We start from the raw sequence: 21315 nt of genomic DNA, 5'->3' as shown, positions 1-21315 counted from the left end.
GCTAGCACCAGATTCATCGTCATTTATATTTGCTTGCCTGTGACTCTTCGACAGCAGCGAAATACAACACAAAGCGAAATGGAGAAAAAACAATGCTACGAGCGGAGTTGTGATAATAACTACCTCGAGCCGCCGCGTTGTGGATTCTGCAAAGCTTATTTATATATTAACCAGTAGTGTTATGGTATCTATGCTCGCGGACTGAAAGAAGCAGTCACATCTGGGAAAATTTTATTGATTTGCTCCACCTACATGGATGAGCTAAAAGGCCGTAGCATCAGCTCCTCCTCTGATCTATCCGTGCAGTTTTAACAGCTGTGTTATGTAGTTGAAGCGTTGAGCAATAAAATTGATAACTTTGCTACTGGATCAAAACTGTCCGCCACTAATTCGGTAAAAATTGATGAGCTGTTCCTGACCAGCCGTGACTGCAATCTTGATATCATAATTTTAACTGAAACTGGCTTGGATGATCGGATCAATTCTTTACAGCTTTAGGGATTATAATATTCTACTAATCTGTGGCGATTTCAATCAACCGCAACTAGAAGGGACTGTCGACTCAGCCGTTATTTCAGTTCATTTCCCTGCAGCTAGTAAAACATTGGAAAACGGTATAGATTTTCATATCTTCTATACTAACGAATGTATATTTCGATAATGATAAGTCAACATCGGAATCTGAGTCATGTGAACTATTTTCAAAGTTCTTCGCTTCCATTTTTGCTGATGAAGGCAAAACGTTAGCACATGCATGCATGCTGGACCGCTCTGTTTGTATCAACTTATTGGAATTCACCTATTCGTGTATTTCCCAAATTGAACAAGAAAGATTCAGTAGATGCCATCTACCCCGATCTCAAAGCAGCTTTTGATCGTTTGGACCATGCAATACTCAGTTCTACGTGTAAAACTTGGTTCTAGTATTTCATTGAAATTCACCAACAAGTCAGGAGTTTCCTAAGGAAGCAATATGGGTCCCTTGTTTTTGTTTTTTTTTTCAATGACGTGACGCTGCTGCTAGGTGGTGGTTGCAAGTTGGTGTATGCACATGACTTGAAATTGGTTTTGGACGTTCGCACTATAGAAGACTACCATCGCCTACAAAATTTTTTGAATGTATTTACGAGCTTGTGTTGAAAAACCTAGCTCATGGGTAGTATTGCTAAATACGAAGTTATAACCATCCATCGTATCTTAAAACCGGTTACCTTCGACTACCGCATCGACGGATTGGAACTGAAGAGGGTCTTGGTGTTCTTCTCGACACTAAACTTATATTCCATCTGCATCCCGCAACGATGATTTTGAAAGTTTCATATCAAAAGGCGCCCGTAATTTCAATGATACTGCCTAAGAGAGCTTTATTGTTCATTAGGGCGCTCATTGGTCCAGGACTGCAATCTGGTTTGGTTTCCTCGCCAGCTAACTGGGAACTTGCGGATAGAGCGTATCCAAAACAGATTTGTCCGTATTGCATCGTCGTATTGCACTACGCAAGTTCCCCTGGCGCTATCTCGCTAACTTACCGCCGTATCCAGATCGCTGCCGCTTGTTTGATATTAGTACACTTGATCGCCTACCAGAAAATTCACCCGTGGAAAATACTTAGTTTGTTTAGTCATAGAGAAAGCTATATTCAAATTGAGAATAGTTGACATTGGACGACAGGTCATTTAGTATGAAGTGGCTCTTTATTCAATGTCGTCAAATGTGAAACGTAAAAGGTCCTGTAAGAAATAGATTCTGAGCGTACAGCTGTCAATAGATATTCATTGCACCCTGGAATGTGAGTATTTACAGTTCAATACATTCCAAATATAAGTTTCGGTCATGGCGTTATGAAATAGCTCACAATATATTTCATTCATAAATTAATTTCTGGGTTTCCATTATACTCCCTCCACTCATATGGGATGATGGATATCTAGGAATACTGCGCATGGATTATTAAGCCAAAACTCAACCCCAGGGCCATCCGAATTTAAATCTAATTAGAAATTGTATTTCATATTGTCATAGTAACTAAGATTAGTAATTATCAATTATTCACAGACAAGAGATAGCTTCGCTAGCCCTACGAACCAGAGAATTTTCGTGAGGTCCAAATTTAGGCAGCACTTTCAAGGCTAACATATAACACAGTCAATATATACAACTAATCTACACAGTAATAAAACAAAATGATTTCACTTACCTAAACCTTAACCTTAATAAATATACTCGCATTCGAGGCGAGAAAATAATAATTATTCTATAAAATAATGTCAACGTTGTAAGTATTGATAGAATTATAAACCAAAACCACAGAAATATGTAAATTTTTTCATTGACTACGTTTAGCGGAAGAATGCATATGGCATCGTGTCTCTCAACCTGAAAAAAGATAATGTTATGTTATGAGTTATTAGTGAGTATATATATTTCTTACTTCGCCGCTGACACCATATTTATAGAAGGTGCATTTGGTCATTCTAGGAAATATGTAGATCATAGGATCCATTCGATCTTCCTGGTCCGCTTCCATATGTGCTATTACATCTAAACCAAACGTCATGAATTCACCGTCAAAAAATCGGTTCATTAAGAACATTTGGCCTGTATTAAACAAAAACATAGTATTATTTTAATTACAAATAATATTCACTATATTGACGAAATTGCAAGAATTAATTTTGCTTTTGCTTACCTATCACATTTACCAGTGATAAAAATTCACATATATAGTATCTATAAGCCCACCAGTTGTGATACCTAGAATATAGGAAACATACTCAGTTATACAAAAAATTTGAAGCTGCAAAGCCATTGTTATGTTGACTTTTGTAATAGAATGGTAGGCATAAGTAGCACCAAGTTGCACTTTTCAAATTAATCAGCAATCATTCTAGATTATCGTTTGATGGACTAGTTATAGTGAAAAAGGATAAGACAATGTTCACCATTTCTAAGAATACACTTGCAGGACATGCGGTTTCTTCGTATTCATAAACCATAAAATCGCCTTGAATGTATTGTTACATCTTGATCGTTGGGCCGTTACAAATTTTATTATCATTCTATTTTAGAGTATGAAATCAAATACACTAAGGCCTTTTTCTATGCGTTTTTATACGAGGATTTCCAGTGGTGGGCACCATTCCGCTAATTCGCTAATTAGCGACGCTAAAATTCAGTTAGCGATTTAGCGGTTTCGCTAATTTTTGAGCTGGTTAGCGAAACTGTTAGCGTCGCTAAAATTTTGGCCTTCGAAAAGCTAATCGCTAATTCGCTAAATTTTGTAGAGAAGTGACAATAGAAATATTTAGAAAAACTGTGGATTGCTGATGGCGTACGTAAATTGATTCGAAAGATGAACATACTTTACTGCGAAAGTTACTTCTGTCAGTTTTTTTTACCCCAGAATGGAGTTCCAGCTATCGTACAAGCCACAGGAGCATTTTGAAGAACAAGCACAAGGTCTAGATTAAATTTTCGGCACACCAAGAACTTTGGTAAATTGCAATGCGCTTGAAATTATGCCAACTTTGGTACTACTTTTTCGATTCAGATAATAATTGAATTGTTATGAAAACATTCCTAAGAGTATCTATTTTTAATGCAAGCTAAATAATTTCTGTTATTCTTGTTTTTACAAAATCAAACATGAATACCGTTTCGTACACCTCTTATTGTAAATACTTACCTTTAAAAAGTAATTGTTTTCGTTTGTTTAACCAAAACAGATCAAGGTGGTCCAAATCTTACAAAACACGAGCAATAAATATAGCGATATGACTATTTACATATTAAAAAGTTAGCGATTAGCGATTAGCGAAAGTTCCGCTAATGTGGGTTTAGCGTTTAGCGATTATCGAGCTAAATTTTCCGGTTAGCGGCTTAGCGATTAGCGTCGCTAAATTTTCGTTTAGCGGTGCCCACCACTGAGGATTTCAAAATGGCATGTGGAGTCGATTTCTGGGTTGTGAGCATCAATCTGATTCCGGAAAAATCCACTATATTCACAGTGGTCATCTTTAAATTTAAAATAATGTCCAGAGTCAAATCTTGGCTTCTATGGCTCATACCGATTACGAAAACATCCGTAATATAATATCTGAAAGGTCGGACTCGATTATCTCGAGTTTTGAAAAATATTTCACTCCGGATAACCGAATTCTCAGGATAACCGAGCCGATTTTTTTTAGTATTTTTTAAATTTTTTCATCAAAAACAACCAGTTTGTTGATAACTAAATAAGGTAATGTACTCGGTAAAAACATAACATATAAAAATTATTTGGCGAGCGTATGGTGATAATTGTTAAATGTAGAAAATTCAATAATAATTAGATGAATCAATCGTGGCACCTCTTATTTTCGCATTGAGTTAGCTACGCACCATATAGCGCAGAATACTGCATGGAATTTCTAAATAGAATCGATAAAAAATCAAACGTCACACATGTAAACAAAATCCGAAACTGAAGAAAAAAAGAAGAATCCGGATTATCGAACCATTTTCTCCGTATAATCGAGTCACGAATAATCGAGTCTGACTTGTAGTATTCGGTCATTTTCGGTTGTTTCCCAGAAGTCGTCATCTAGGATTCCAAAATGAAGTCAATTTTTGGTCTCTGGGCAACATTCTAATTCCGGATATATTCATATTGGATGCTATTTGATAGTTTTCGGCTGTTTTCCATTTACTTGATTATTTCTCGTAATGTGCATTTATGTTTCATTGAAGGACCCCTCCCTCACGGAAGAGGGAAGGGTGTCGAACTACCATGGACATATTTTTTATCCTTAAAACATTACCTTTTTTTTGTTTTGTTTTTTTTAGACCCCTCCTTCCTAGAATAAGGAGGGGTGTCGAACCACTATGCAAATATTCTTTTTGTCTATAGAAACTACAGTCAAACCTGTTTTTGTGCGACTCTTTTTGTGCGAAATTTATTTTGTGCGACTTTTTTATGTGATTTTTTTTTGTGTGATTTTTTTTGTGCAGTATATGAAAAAGGACCACTTCCGACAACATTTTCAGCCATTTAATTTTTCGATCCTGGGAATGAATTCCAACGCATTACAAAGGTGTTGCGTCCAAAAATTACCATTTGAGCCAGTTTGACGTAGGAAAAGTCACGAATTGCTTGCCTACGAAGGAAAGCGGTTGAAAGGATTAGTATGTTTAAAAAAGTTTCGTTTATCAATCCGATGTTTTAAAATCGTTCGTATAGGTATTCTAAATCAGAATCAACAACTTTCGAGTTATTTTTAACTGAGATTTTTTTTATGCACCGCATAAAAAAAGTTTTTTTTAAATAAGGCCGTTACAAATTTTATTTTCATTTTATCTACCCCCCTCCCCCCTTCAAAAATCATGAATATTGGAAGGGGAAGAAAAAAAAGCTCAAACCGTTTTGTTTATTTCATTGGTTTTCTGACAGCATAAATGCTTAATTTAGCAACAAACAAGTCAGGTGATAACGAGAGTGTCGTCGAAAGGCAAGCGAAATGAATACTAATAATAATGAAGTGTTACTATTCAACGTTTATTTGAGTGCAAGTTACAAACGTCATAACTTGCACACAAACTTCGATCAAAGATATTTCTGTTTTTTCGTCTCGGTGTTATTTATTTCTTGCCACCCCCTTTGCTAACTTTGATAACCTTGGACATAAAAAGAATTCGAAATTTGTATCAGCCTTAATGCTGTAGAAATATTGTTTTGTAGCTGCACGTGAAGTTTCAAATGATTTTTTTATGCGATTTATTTTGTGCGGTCCCTATCCCTCGCACAAAAATAGGTTTGACTGTATTACATGTCAAGTTTGGTTCTCGAGATGTGCAGTAATTTGTGTTTCATTTGTATGGGACCCCTTCCTTCCAGAACAGAGAGGGGTATCGAACTATTTTTCCCGGCCCTAAAACCCCTATGTACAAAATATCACGCCGGTCAGCTCAATAGTTTCCAAGTCTATATGGATTAGACAGACAGACAGAAAGACAGACAGACAGTCTGTCATTTTTGTTCTTTCCTTGTCTTTTCTTGTTCATTAATGACTCAAGGTATGTTTTGGATAATAAAATTTGCAAAAAAAATATGTGGGGGGGGTGTTATAAAGCTACGTAATTACCTAGAGGGGGGTCCTGACTTTGTGACAAAATGCTTCGATGGGGGAGGAGGGGGTCAAAAAAACTTAAAAAGCTACGTCATTTATGGATGTTCCCTTAGCAGTTGGCTGCGAAGTCTGTGTATAAATAAACGAAAGGTTGAGTTCCTCGGAATGTTTCCAATATATTTTGGTAATACCATACAGTTTTTATGGTTCACTTTTCTATGTTTATGCATAGAACCTATCAAAACCGAAGATCTATCAGTGGTCCAATGACCGAGTTCGAGGAATGTGTGTAAGGATGTGTGTGTGTGTGTGTGTGTATGTAACGCTCTTTAATTCATGCTTGCCAAATATATCAGAACGAATTGAGAAACACACAATGCGACTCGAGTCAGCGCATAATCAATAGGAACACGGTTTTCGTTGTGTTCATTTTTTATACTCTTACGTCTTTATCAGTCCTATGGCATCGCGCTATGTTTAAAGGCTAACATCTCAACGTATGTGTAAACGAGGTAGCGTATCACTGTTACTTTTTATACACCTCTATCTGATAGCTAGATCTGACAGTAGGCACAAATGGATTTGAGCCCAGGACATGAGTTCATTGTCATTTACTGTTACTTGGTATAGGGATGTCAATGGCTCGGTCTCCCGCACGGACCATCTTTTTTTTTAAGAGAATAGAAGTGTATGTGCTAATGTGATAATCTATTGGAACGAATAATAAAGTTAGTATTAGAAAGGCCAGATCACATCGACAGGGCGCATAATTTGTGTTTGAAGTTTCATAGAGAAAACATTCTATCCTGTACAACTTTTCGATATGCAGTTTTCATAACATTCTATACTATACAACTTTTTGATTTGCAGTTTTCATAACATTTTGTTTTGAATAATCTAGTGCTTTTTCGGTTTTATCAACTTTCGTTAATATAACTACTCGCTAACCGAACGTGAACGGTTTTCTCACGCTTTTTATTTTGATTTTATCACGGTTTTTCAAAAAAATCTAAATCAAGAATAATTGATTGGATTTTTTTTCTGTCTATTACTCCAGTCTAATTAAGAGAAACTAATGCTTGTTTATGTGAAACTGGGGAACTACAAGGTTTTTTTATTTTCATTTGCCTTAACAAAGTTCGCGAAAATGCTATGGGGAAAAATATTACAAACTAACTTTTTTGTTTGTTCGTTGGAATTTTGAACTTATACTCCATTGAATTGTGAATGCGCATAATGCTATGAGATTTTTTTACCGTGATAAAATCGAAAAAGCAAAAAAAAGTGTACCATTTTCAAATTACTTCTGAAAAAACAATAAGGCGTCGTACACAAATACGTAGCGCATGAGGGGGGGAGTGGGGTTAAGTCTGCGTTACTTATTGTTACATAGGGGGGAGGTAGTTGAGATCGTTACATAACTGTGATGTTTGCTCAAAATTGCAAATTTGGAGGGGGGCAGGTTGTCCATCGTTACGTAATTTCAGGGGGGGAGTCATATCGAAAGTTACTTATCGTTACATAGGGGGGGAGGGAGGTGGTCTGAAATCTAGGTTTTTAGCGTTACGTAATTTGTGTACGACGCCTAACGAAATAGGCAACATTCTATGACAGACAACATCAAAATTTTATTGAAATCAGAGACCAGTGTTGAGAAGTCACCATTTGTGATTAGACACACATACTCATTATTTACTAATATTTATCATAAATACTTAAGCTACTAACAAATCCCCCCCTTAAAGAAATCGAATCAGATACTGTTGTGTTACAATACACTAAAGTCGCTTTTTACGCGGGGGATACGTGCCGCGTAAAAAACCGTGTAAATTCCGGAATCCGCGTAAAAAAAGCCGCGTAAATTCTGCGTTCCGAGTGAAGAGAAGCCGAAATCCGCGCAAAAAATACCGCGTAAATTCCGGAATCCGCGTAAAAAAACCGCGTAAAAAGCGACTCTATTGTATGGCATAACTATGGCACATATAAACAGTAAAAAGTAAATACTCACCTTAAATTATCCCAAAGATAATCAAGAAGTAGTTTTTTCTTTTGTTTCTTTTCTATCTCGGAACAAATGCCTATGTCAAGATCCATCATGAGTGCATGTATTTTTCCTCCTTCCCAAGATTTCCATAACCACCGTGGCGTGTAAAACAAAATAGCCTATAGAATGTAACATGTGTTATAATGTGATAATCATTCATGAAATATAGATAATTAAATATGTTTTGATGATGTGTCAAATATACTGATCGTTGGTTTATGTTTTTTCATGATTACATGATAATGGTACTATGATACTATGAATAATCAACAGAATGAGTTGTTTGTTATACCATATCATTGCCTAAGAAGCATTCTTGCTTTTGCGAAAAATATGGATATGGGTAAAAAAAAGCGAAAAAAAAGAATCAAGATTATTTTGAATTCAATTGATCTGATACTAACAAGTTATTAGTATCTTTAGTGATAAATGTAATTGTATTGTAACAAGGCGGTAGCGTGACATGTTCTTAATTGACTTCTAAAGCGGTCACATTTATATTTGAAAATGTTTTTGATAATTGTATAAGGTGTATTAATTCTGTTGTTATGGAAATTGTCAAGAAGTATTCAGTGTGTTTTCTTATATGAGTAAATTTAGAAAGAATAGATAATAACTTAACTGAGAATAAGCTGACAATTTTAACTAGGTATAAATTTTCAGAAATTTTCACATTTGTTAATGTATGCTCCTAACCGAGATACGAAGTAATATTTGCATCGTGACTGATTCTTACTACAGTTACTTGGTTCATAGCATTCAAACAGTGATGTATTTACAATCACATCATTAAAATTTAAAAAAGTAAGGCCATTCTTATGTTAAGAAAATATACTTGCGAAAATAAAATTAAAAAAAAACTCGTTTAAAATTATGTAACAGTCGAACTAAAGTACTCATCGCTTTGGTTTTTTGTGTTTCACCAGTTTGTCAATGTTTACTGCAGTTGGTATGGCTTTTCTTTCTTTGCAGTTAATTTGAAATACTTACAATACATCAAATGTGCTTTGTAATATCATGAAGTAATACCGTTGAAAACTACATTTTTGAATTTACTATAAAACTTGTTCAAACAAAAGTAGCTCATCACTCCAACTTATGAAACAAACTGAATGTGTCTTAGAGCATTGTTATATCAACAACTTAGTTTTTACAAACATTTTGGTATTTAAATATAATTGTATAGGTATGTTTAAATATATTACAGCATGCAACGAATACTACATTTGTGTTTCATCTGCGGACGTGAGATTTGACCACATGCGTAAGACTTTGCTATGAAATGTTTGTTTGTAAAAAATTTAAGTTTATAAAAACTAACGCTTGATTCAATACAATATGGAACAGACATATTTATACATATAGGGGAACGTAGGTAAAAACGGGCACTGCGGGCAAGATGGACACTTTCAATATTTCACAAAATAAAATGTATTTTATTTGTAGAGTGATGCGAATACCTTTTTAGTAGTGTGTCAATACTTTTGAGATACAATGTTGTTTTTCGGCGAGCAAACTGTCAAATTTGTAAACAAAATAAAAAATATTTTCGTTAACGCGCTTTTTGATGTGTGTAATTTTGATTTCACGGAAAATAGTAGAAAACTTGCGAAATTTCTGTGTTTTAATTTGTTTGTGAGAGCAAAGTGTTATGTTGGTTGTTCCGATAGAGAGCTACGATCGTTTGAAAAGTCTGCTATCAGGTCGGGCAAGACGGACACACTAAGGTAGGGAAAGATGGACACACGGATTTTTCAAGAACTTTCACATGTAATATCGGTTGTGCACTACAGATGTTTACCAAGTACACTCATAGGAGGCCGTGAGTTTTTGCGTTCATCCTAGACTACCCTTTCAAATTGTTCACGTGATGTATAGATAAATTCTAAAAACGTAGAATAGTGTAAGATCATCATTTAACATTCAAAACACAAGAATACACGTTTTTCCCAACCATGTCAAAAATGGCAATTTGAAGCCATATTTTTAAAGACTCAAAACACACTTCTTTTCTCGTAGGAGCCTATGACCACTGCTACCATTAGTTAGATTAATTGTGGTGTACTCCGCGTTACTTTATATGCACTGTCAGTTCGTTCCATCACTATGGGTATCAGTGATAGCTGCCCGCAGACTTTGCATTTCACCCCAAGAAACTCAAAACACATAAAAGCTGGAGAAAGTTTACTAGTACCAAAAATAATTACGATTGATCTTCATTCAAGCCTTTAGGGGGTACGCGAAAGAAAAATCAGTAATGGCGGACTAAGCAATTTTTTATAATACTTCATTTGTTGTTCAATCTTGCTTTTAACGTGGAACGGGACGGAATCCAAGCATGGTATGACCGATGGTTTTCTCCTGCATACTACCGAAATTTTGGAATGCGCCATAAAGTATCGTTTATTTTTCGACTAACCCGCAATTATTTATAGTTAAACAGCTAAACCAGCACCAGAGCACCTGATTCAATCACTTTGCTTTGTGGTTTTACCGTGAAACCTTTCAACAAATACCAGTACAAAGCAGTCGCGTAACCACTCAAACTAAGTATTCTATTCTCTTAACACTAATAAACGTCGCGATCGAAACTAATTCACACGAAAAATTGGCCGAAATCGTCTGAAACTTGCCTATGAAGTGTAACGCCTCGAAAAATAAAAATCCCGGTTTTTGCTCTTTTCTAGTTTCAAGTCAATTGTGTGTGTCAAGTTGTGCGCCAGTGTTATTAGCACTATCAGCAGCAGGCTGCGCTAGCATATAAAAATGTTCAACCTGATGGTTGTGTTGAATTTTATGGCCTTTAAAAAACCATGGTAACCATGTCCTGTTACCTATGATAAAATAATGCTTGGATTTCGTCCCGTTTCACCTTAAAACAAGACTGCAGCAATCAAATGAACCATAGCTCAATTTGAAACTTAAACTAGATTACCACAACATGATCTACCACCAAGCCAAGGGGTACAGTCGATATGAAAAATATCACCAAGAGGTACGCGTACAAAAAAAGGCTGAGAACCGCTGCTCTAGTAAAAATAACTTTTTCAGAGACTTAAATGAGTTTTTCCTTACACTAAGGGCTCCAATATTAATAGGAATGGTTAAAAAGCTATAATCTTTTTGGGGTAACTATTTTGAGCTTCAGGGCTACATTTTTTTGATTATGTCGACAAGTTCTATATTCCAAAGTTCTGGATGACAAACATGTACAAAAAACGTTATACGTGTCCTATGGCTATGGTTTCCCGAAAGAAAAACGCCATACTGAATGTTCAATGATAATTAAATAACATAAGTCTACAGAGGTTGCATAACTTCTTACTAATTTCTTTCTAAGTAACCTGGAGAGGCTGGATAACCCCTCATCCTTCGGATTGTTTAGGTCATACATTTATCTAATAGTCTGGTTCATTTGGTTCATGTTCAACCCTATACTTATCGATTATAATGTTATTTATGTTCATTGTTCGTAGATACACGACTATTAGCTTTTGAGTACCAATCTCAACGTTTTGTTTTTAGCGAAATTGCACCGAAATTGTTAGAGTTAATTGTAACTTAACAATATCTATGTCAGTTAACATCTGAACTAAGTCATCAGAGATTTTTGTGTCAGTCTTTACTTTGTGTCGATTCTCTAACCTATTAATAACTTTCAATGGTCAAATTCACGTCACGTTCACTAAACTTCTTGGAGTTTAATGATCTCACTTTAATCGATAAACCCTACAGAACTGTAAAACATTCTTCTACTTGGCTTCACGGGCGCCCGCGACAACGCAGTGTTCTTGCAGCATTCCTACAATTATAAGTTACGCTTATGCTCCAAGGTAGCCGAAAGTGTTTCCACAACCCGAAAAGACAATTGACTGTATCGGAAATCGAACTCTTGCCTTCCAGTTTGGACTGATGTGCCCTTACCGAGTGAGTTATAAGACCCTACTGTCGAAACTTATAATTCTTCAAAACACGAGAAACACAAAAACTTTAGTAAAAGTCTGAGCGAAATGGAACAATAATATATTATCGAATTCGATTTACTGTCACTATAATATCGTAACCTATCCGTAATACTCATGGTAGTCTTTTTATCGGAATCACTCTTTAAAAAGAAATCTTTTGAGACAAAAAATGTGCGTCTTTTAATACTGAGAGCATTACCCATTATTATAGAAGCATCAGAAAGTGGGATACTGGGAATTAATGGAGCATGTCATTTTGTGAATTTTTATTATATATGTCGTAAAAGAACTGATATTCAAAGACATATGTCTTACACAAGTTTCACAAGTAAGTGAAAATACGAATGTTTAATATTTTGTTTTAAATTTTTTATTGTTGATTCAAAACCGTTGATTGTATAGAACATTCGTATTGCAAGTTGTCGAATAGAATTGCAACATTACGATAATTTGTACAATTTGTACGAATATACTTTCGTACGAACGTGGATAACAACGAGTAATTACTTGAAAGAAATTTTTTTGTTCTGTTATTTTTGATTTCGTATAATGTATATGTTATTGCGTAAACTTACTTATTTTTCGTACTAGTTATATTATGCAGCGTTACGCATACGAATTGAAATCTGTAACAATTTCACCAGTTCTGAGTTCAGCAAAGTTTCATATTTTTGCACGTTCTAAAACTTTGCTGAATTAACCATTCCTCTATCTCTTAACACAAAAAAGTTAGTATTTTGGATATATGAAAACCTACTGTAACATATGCTCGCCGTACTTTAATATTGGTGGATTGGGAAAAATGGAACCTACAGGAGTTTATAGTACTTGAGCTTAACTTCAAGGAACAATATTGACATCATGATTCCACTTGCCCCTTTTTAACTTATTCGTTCTTGAAGTTATCGAAAAAAGAAGCTAAAATTTGATATAACTTTATAAGGAAAAGTCCTGGAGATATATGACCTTCGGCAAAAATGTGTGTTTTGTGTGCCCTAACAATTCCTCCGAACAATACTTTCGTGTAAAATGCAACTGACAAAAGTTAAGTACAAAAAACTAAATTTTAAGCAAGTTCCATATAATATACTTTATAACTTTGTACCTAATGAAGATAGGTTTTTCGTTTGATTAACAAAGTTTCATATTTTTCAATCTTCTATAACTTTTTAAAAAAAAAAGTCTTCGTTCATGCTCTTAGAAAAACCCACAATTTTAAGTCTCGGTTTCAACGGCTTCGGGGTGCTGACGGTGTATTTCTCTGACAACCGATCAGTGGCAGCCTTGAAATGTTTTGACGCTAGGTGCTGATTTTCACATCGAATAACCACTTCACCAGACTCTTTCATTCGCAGCTCTTGAACGGCAAATTCAACCGGGTCAAGTTTTTCACATATGTCGCTTTTAGTAGCATCAGCAGGTTGTGCAGCATTTGGCTTAATCAAAACTGTTTGTTCCATTTTCATGATCGTACTAGATTTGCGTAGCGGAGAGCACGGGCTTTGACAAGAGACAAAGGGTAGCGGTTGCAGAAGTGGGGTGCTGATCGGGTTGTTCATAGGTAGTTGCACATTGTTACGACGTTTACCTGAGCGTAATAGACCACCTTCCGAGCTGTTATTGGCAGATTCTGCAGCATCACAAGTAAACATCGCTGAATCCTCAGATGAAACTTTACGCTTTTGTCGGTTGGTATTTAAATCATCAGCAGCTTTGCGCTTTTTCCCCTTCGAGTTTAAATCATCTGAATCCCGAACCACATTCGCATAGGAAGGTTTGTCAACAGCAGCAGCAGCAGAAGATTCAAACGCAGCCACAGATGGCACGCTACAACCTCTACTTTTATCACTAAGAGCCGAGAGAGAACACTAGGCAGTAGTGCTGCATTATTTTTTTCGAACTCCGCTCTAACCATTGATGCAATCAAACAGTTCGTCTTTTTTACTGGGTAAATGATGGCATGATTTTCTGTATAGTATAGTTTATGTATAGTTTACATACAAGAAAAAAATGAATTTTAATAATATACACTGTCATTACCTGTGAAAGTTTCAGAATAACATGAATTTGAAACCTTATCCAGAAGAAATTCGAACCAATCGAATGAGCAGTTTATTTGGAAATGACAAATTGAAAAATTAGATAACATTTTCGTGATTTCACAGCATACTTCCGTGTTCAGTACGAATTAAATGCCCATTTCATTCACACTATGATTACGTCTGGTGAATTTGAAATTTGAAAATGATATTGACTCATAGAAACCAAACACCGAGCATAATTACCATACGGACCATCGAGCAAAGGAGGTATCGAATAAAGGAAAATATCGAGTCATATAATATCGGCTCATGGTAGTTTGACTGCGTATATACAGTTTATTTATGGCAATTATCGGCATCCGTTACAGTTCCCAGCATTCAAATTTTCAGGCCAAAACAACTCACGTGCTCAAGTCACTACTGTTGACTTCTCGTTGCATTTTTGTTCCTATCGAAAAACTGCCTAAATTCTGTTTAGTGTTGATATATTACGCCCAAGTTACCGTCTAATTTTACATCAAACTTAATTTTTTTTTTATCTGCTTCGATATACGAGATAATGAGTTTAGCTATATTGTTCTTGTTCTTACCAAAGCCGATAACCACAGCAACATATATGCATTGGATATTTCAAGTATCGACATAAATTGACGTTTAATCCTGTAAATACTTTTATTCAACTCACCTGGAAAAACAAACAGAAACAGACCCATTGGTAGTATTTGTATAATTTTTTGTCCAAGCTTTTTCCATCTGAATTCCCAACACCAGGGTAGGGTACTTCACTGCCAACTTTTTTCAGGAAAAGACTTTTCAATGCGTACGTAGAATGTATCCAACAATACGTGTTAAGAACTTCTTCTGGTATGTCTTTAGTATGAACGCAGTCGATAGGATTTCCGACATATTGTTTTGTTGTAACAATTAGTGCGAACGACATCAATATCATAACGGTTATTGAGTAGTGCAAACGAAACACAGGTGAATCTGTATTCACATGACTAATTTTGACTAAGCTTTTTAAGCCACGGAAGATATCCAACATTGTTTGATTTTAAAACAAATACTGTCTGTGGTTCTTCCTTAAGAGATATTATTTCGTCGCATATTATTCAAAAGTTAATGATGTGTAACTAATTGGTACCATATTATAGTAAATATTTTTCTATCGTGTAACGTCAATGAAGCAGTCAATTTTCGCGAATTTTTCATTCTTATTACATACAGAGTCTGATCACAAGATTGAGCAATAAATCTACTATCACTTAGCAGGTAATATTCATCGTCGAATTACAAAAATATCACTTCACGGTAAGGCTTCTTCGTCAATTGAGAATATGTAGGCTAGTTATGAAGTTTGGCTTCGGTGCTAAAATGAACTCGTTTGGCAATCGAATTTTTCACTTTGCTTTCTCACTCATTTGTTACACTTTTATTACAATCACAAATATAAATATTTTTGACACTTTCTTTGCTAAGCTGCAATGATTTTGTTGGGACCAACTGTCATGTAGCAGGAGAGCGGTTGCGGAACTAATAGATATTAATTTGCCAGTCTAGCAGAAGGAAGAAAATTTGCTCAGCCATGTGATTGATTGTCAGTCAAAAACCATATATTCATTGCAAGGAAATTTGTTCACCAATAGAAAGGTTCTCTCACATTGGCACATGAATTGTTACATGCATTCAGTTGGGAGTGTACGACCTAAATTTTAAATGGATTCACTGCTTTTTTTTCATGAATTTGTATGAGGAGCGAATAGAATGGAGTAGAACTGATCAGCAAATGGCTCAGATTTTAATCTGAAATAGATATTGAGTAAGTATGAGTATTGAATGCACAATTCTACATTTAAAGATAATCACGATTATATTTTCAAAATAGCTTCTTGCATTTCGTATAAATAGTGTATCACACCAGTGCATCAAATTATAAGAATTCTAGCTGTTACTGATCTATAGTGATTATAATCATTGCGAATCCCGAATCAAATGATAATTTTCAATGTATATTTGTCGTACCATGCAGTTAATTTAGTTATAGCTATAGGTAATTGGTTACAATATGGAATGTTTCCAATTGGCTTCCACGTGAAGAAATAAACAAATAGAATAATATTATCTATTAGTCGTATATCAGTCACATTGGATATATGATATTCATTGCCTTTGTGAAGCCGGTCTAAAGTATGGCTCTTATACGTTTATGGACAGAAGACAATTGTTGTGAATTTACTGGTTATAGAGTGGAGCAGAGTAACGCATTCAATGTTGGACAGAATCGATTGTTTGTGCATCGTTGATCTTCTAACCGCAGCAGTGAGGATTAGTGCGGAAAAAATGTTTCTAGTTTGAAACGAAAAGGATCTCAAAAAAGTGTTACCCCCTTCTGCCTCAATTCCTCTACGTCGATAACATTTTTGTTTCGTTTAGCTTATAAGTGCGCTGTCGTGAGTGTGTATGAGTGTACGTTTGTATGTATGTATGTAGGTGGATGAAAATATGATTATTTTGAAGCTCATATCGGAAAACGAAATTTCTTCAGAAAAAGGGTTAGGATTTTTGATATCTTTGGTAGTAGCAGTAGTCAACGATAAAAATGAATGGTATAATTGGTATTTATTTTACAGTCTTTAATTCAAAACCATCATTACTTCAATCATTCAACACAACACAATTAATAAGAGTAAGAGCAACATCAAACATCGCAAATTGCTGCAGCCTTGATTAATTTAGTGATTAGAGTTAAATAAACAGTAAGTTATGATTTTTCAGTAGATGAGTTAAGTCTGTTTTGAGAAGTTGTAACAAGATCGTGGTGTTGAAGAAGAGTTGTGTAGTGTATATTTTTTAACAATGACATTATAATTTATAAGTCCAAAAATAACATGTAACTTCAACCAAAAAAAAAAAAAAAGTTGCACTAAGTATGTATCAAATTTGAATGAAAATGATTGATTCTTATTTTCGCATCATTTGTTGCTGCATTTGTTGTAACAATGTATATTGAAACGAGATCGTTAATCTCTAAATCAATAAAATTCATAGATTTGCCTATTACCAACTCAACATTAAATCAACTCAAAACTATTTTGGCACGACTTCAAACCCAGCAAACAGTCAGCTAATGTTTAGTGTTCAAATTCAAAGAAAACAGAAAATGTTACTGGTATGATGCTGACGCACAGTTTTCCTCCGTTTTCATGATGATGCACACTTGAGACGTGGCAAAACTATTCTATTTTCAAACCAGTGCTGTATACGCCATATAGTCTAATCCAATCAAGGCGGTAGACGGTAAACGACGCACACACCCGTCACTAGATCGTATTCACCAATTTGGTGAGTAAAAAATCCAGTAATAAGCATTGAACACATATTCTAAGGTATCAAAGAAGACGTTGTAAGACAGTATCGCTCATGTTTTTTTTAGCATTGAAATAATTGACATTTTTATGGCAATATAGATTTTTAAAGAACGTGAAAACTGTTTAGAGCACCATGTTTTTTGACAATCAATCACTACACTGTTTCTAATTTATATTAATAGTACTAGCTTGAAGCAAATTTTCATTTCCATCGTCCGTTTTGCACGAATTTGAATTCCTGGCAAGAGACAGTTATCGTTCACTTGTTTTGTTCGTTAGCCAGCGAAATGAGCAGGAATTGATAAATTTTCCGATCTTGTAAATTAACTGGCTCTGAGCAGACGAAAAACGGTATTCGAAAATATATATATTTACATACTGATTTATTTTCACTCGCACCCGGCGACGTTGTTAGCGTCTCGACGCCAAAATTAACACTAGTATCCAATCCGTTATTTAAAACATAAAATATTCGGCCTCTCTCTGCAATATGTGTTTAAGTTTGAAATGTTTATAAATACGTAATGTATGTGTTGATTTTGTGAGTTTCTGTAATAAGGATTGGTACATATTTATATATTTTGGTTATAATTTTATACGCTTTTCCTTTTACTCATTTTCTTTGAATTGGTGCAGGATTGAATCGGAATATCAGTAAACGTGGTTCAAGACCAAGTCCATTTGGAGAGAATAAACGGACATATAAATACAACTGAGTTCTCGCGTGCCACACATGTTTCATCTGCCACGTTGAATCTTCTACAGTGTTGTGTATGGTTTTCTGGCAGATTACGTGCTCTTCTGTGAATGAGTGCACATGTGTGCTCGAACGTATGCATGTTAAAAGTCGATTTTCTTTACTATAAAATACTTTCTCCTTATCTAGGTAGTCTCTTACATTTACATGTAAGTTTTCGAATTAGTATATAGGTTTGAATATAAAATTGGGCAGCGATAATCTAGTTGAGATCAATATACATTTAGTATCAATCAAACAGAATTCAAATAATTCAGATCATGCTCAGTGTACAGAAAGTTACTATGAGCGACAGAAATGTGCAGTGCAATCACCAATACTTCTGAAACTAGTTTCTTTACAAATTGTATCAAATTTATATACTCGCTAAGAGCCACCTGGATGAAAAATCTATTTTAACCTACTCAGCGGCGTAATCTGGCATTTCTCACGTGACAAACATAATTCATCGAGTAAAATTTGGATGTGTAATGAACATGCACGCAAACCAGTCCTATGTTATATTTTGGCATTTTAAAGTTTTGATACAAAGCGATATGAAAATATCTAAATATATAATAATCAATATACTATCCTGTTTCTCAAATATCTCCAAAAAGTCGTAAAAGAGCGTTTCCAAAATTTAGAGTGGCTCCGGTTTGAATGCAATTTTGCATACGTGTTTGGCTTGGAAAACTTGGATAATTAGTATGTTTTTAGCATATACTATATTTAAAGATAAACAACCTTTGGTTGCATAGAAAAATGCCTGAAAATTAATTGTACGGAACCAATAATGCTTTGTAATAGATATATACACTGAGAAATGAAATTAAAAATGAATAAATATAAACACCAAATCAGTGAGTTAAATTTTCTCTTTGATTTTTTTAATGAAAACTAGTAAATATGACAAGACCTTTGGTAAAAATATGAGAATAGAAAAATGTACGATATGTCAGGTAAAATAAGTAAAATTTTAAAGTATTTTTCTAATTTTAATATTTTGAGGATATGATCATTTTAAAGGAGCATATGATCATTTCAAATAAAAAAAAAACTTAAAATGATTAACTTTCTAAATGCATCCCGTTCTGATAACCTTGAACCAGGGGTGTTACAGATATGATTTTCAGACATCTGCATATGTAGATATGTGAGTTCTGATGCAAATGTCAATTTTCATGCGACTGTTGCGCATTCACGGATACAGATGCGGATATCCGTGACATTCGTCATTTCGTTTATTTCGCATGAAATGCGCCATAGCAAAAGATATAGTAACTAGCAGCAAATACACCAAGGAAAATTTTACTGCAAAATTTTATAAAGTATTAGTTTTTCAACATCCGCATAATATTTCGTGATGCATGATGCAAGTATTCGGCCTTTTCGGATGCGCATATCCGTAACATCTTGTTTTAATCTTATATTTTGAAAATCTCTTTTTTTTTTGCAAAAATACCCGCTTTTTATAAATTATTGATTTATCATCAACCATGGGTTTATCAAATATTATCTAATTCACTTTTTAAACGCAAAAAGGGAAAACTCTCAAAAAATAGTGTATGCAATTATGAAATGCAAAATATGAACGAGAACTAAAAAAACTATGCCTAAAAAAATCCTCATTCGGGTGGGATTCGAATCCACAGTTTTGCTATTTTCGGTATGGTGTTTTTTTCCAAATCAACTACAGTGCCCCCACATTATGGATCACTTAAGAAGATGTACAATAAACAATATCGTACGCTAGCCTGGGGGGCCAATGCGGTCTCGATCAACTAGATTAGTTGAGAAAGTTCGTTATCGATATTATTTTCAGCACATTTTGCATGTTGTGGGATAAGTACAACGATGCACCGTGCCCCAGTGCTGAGTCGAGAAAATTTCCAGCTCGAAAAGATCCTCGACCTGATCGGGAATCGAACCCGATATCACAACCGTGTGGGAGAGCTAGCCGACCGACATCGTAAACCACAGAACCACCTTAAGAAGATGTATGATTTCAAAAAATCATATCTGGCCAATTTCTTTTTCATAAGTAATCTATAATTTTTTTTCAGTCACAGAAGTATGTACCCTTTCACTTGCTTGAGTATTTATTTCCAGGTTTTTTGAATATTTCCCAGAAATCATATTTATTACATAGCTCATTAAATACACAATTATGGATCATTTTTGGGAACGGTCCCAATTACAAAACAATTTGCATCATATTATGGATCAACATAATAAAAACAGATTTTGGCAACGAATGGTTCTTTCAATGAACCTTATTTAAATTATTTATTATGAATAAATAGCATGTTTTAAATCGTATTAAAGATCTTGCATGCTCTGGCGACATTTTATGTGGCTATTGGGGTTGCAGTAACATCGAGAGTCAAGGTCTGTCGCTCCCGAAGATAGCGATGAACCGTTGTATATGGTACATCATAATGTTTTGCCGCTTTGCGTAGCTTTCCTATCCCGCATGATTTGGGAACAGTATTCTTCAAAGACTCAGCACTGTTAAGCTTCCGTTTAGAGCTCAATAGAAGGTTAGAGAGTGTTTTAATTGGTGGAAATCACATTTGAATCGAAGTGATTTATAATTGTGAAAAACTACCTTGTCTCGGTCCCTATTATGGAACACTTAGAAAATTACTTATTTTTACATGAAAATCGTTATCAACCATCAACATTTTGATGAATCGTTGAGAACTTACCTTGATCTTTGTGTACGAGGTATTTTTTGCACGAGAATTAACGATTATATCACATATGAGCCGTTGAGAGCAAAAGCGGTACATGTGCCATTTTTACACTTTTTGGTTTTTTTGCATAAATTGATGCAGAAAGCAATCATGTACTAGAATATCCAAGAAAAATCGACATCTGATAACCTAAACCAATGTTACAGCCAAAACAATTTTTGGTAATTTACATAATCACCATTTCGTTGAGAGCAAAAGTGGTACATGTCCAGTCTGTGCATATTAAATGAATTGTAAATCGAGGATCTTAGGATATAAAACAATCATGTCTTAAGGGGTTATATACCTTTTTAGTTT

The 21315-nt window shown here is 34.8% G+C and overlaps 1 protein-coding gene across 21 annotated transcripts in view; it reads right to left on the bottom strand.

Annotated features, from left to right (window-relative positions):
- LOC129732121 (innexin shaking-B) overlaps positions 1-21315 on the bottom strand; it is a 234823-nt gene that overhangs the window by 20096 nt on the left and 193412 nt on the right. For 20 of the 21 annotated variants that reach the window (XM_055692653.1, XM_055692650.1, XM_055692640.1 and 17 more), the window contains 4 exons: positions 8113-8267; positions 2690-2754; positions 2432-2598; positions 2198-2376 (listed from right to left, as the gene is read on the bottom strand). In XM_055692653.1, the coding sequence (XP_055548628.1) occupies positions 2198-2376; positions 2432-2598; positions 2690-2754; positions 8113-8267 (566 nt within the window). Of the gene's footprint in view, positions 1-2197; positions 2377-2431; positions 2599-2689; positions 2755-8112; positions 8268-14840; positions 15990-21315 lie in introns of those variants that run through there. The other variant, XM_055692660.1, reaches the window with a different exon arrangement.

This window comes from Wyeomyia smithii, chromosome 3, assembly GCF_029784165.1.
Source record: "Wyeomyia smithii strain HCP4-BCI-WySm-NY-G18 chromosome 3, ASM2978416v1, whole genome shotgun sequence".
NCBI lineage: Eukaryota > Metazoa > Arthropoda > Insecta > Diptera > Culicidae > Wyeomyia > Wyeomyia smithii.
The sequence above is the reverse complement of the archived record's forward strand: the minus strand, read 5'-3'. Positions and strand labels throughout refer to the sequence as shown.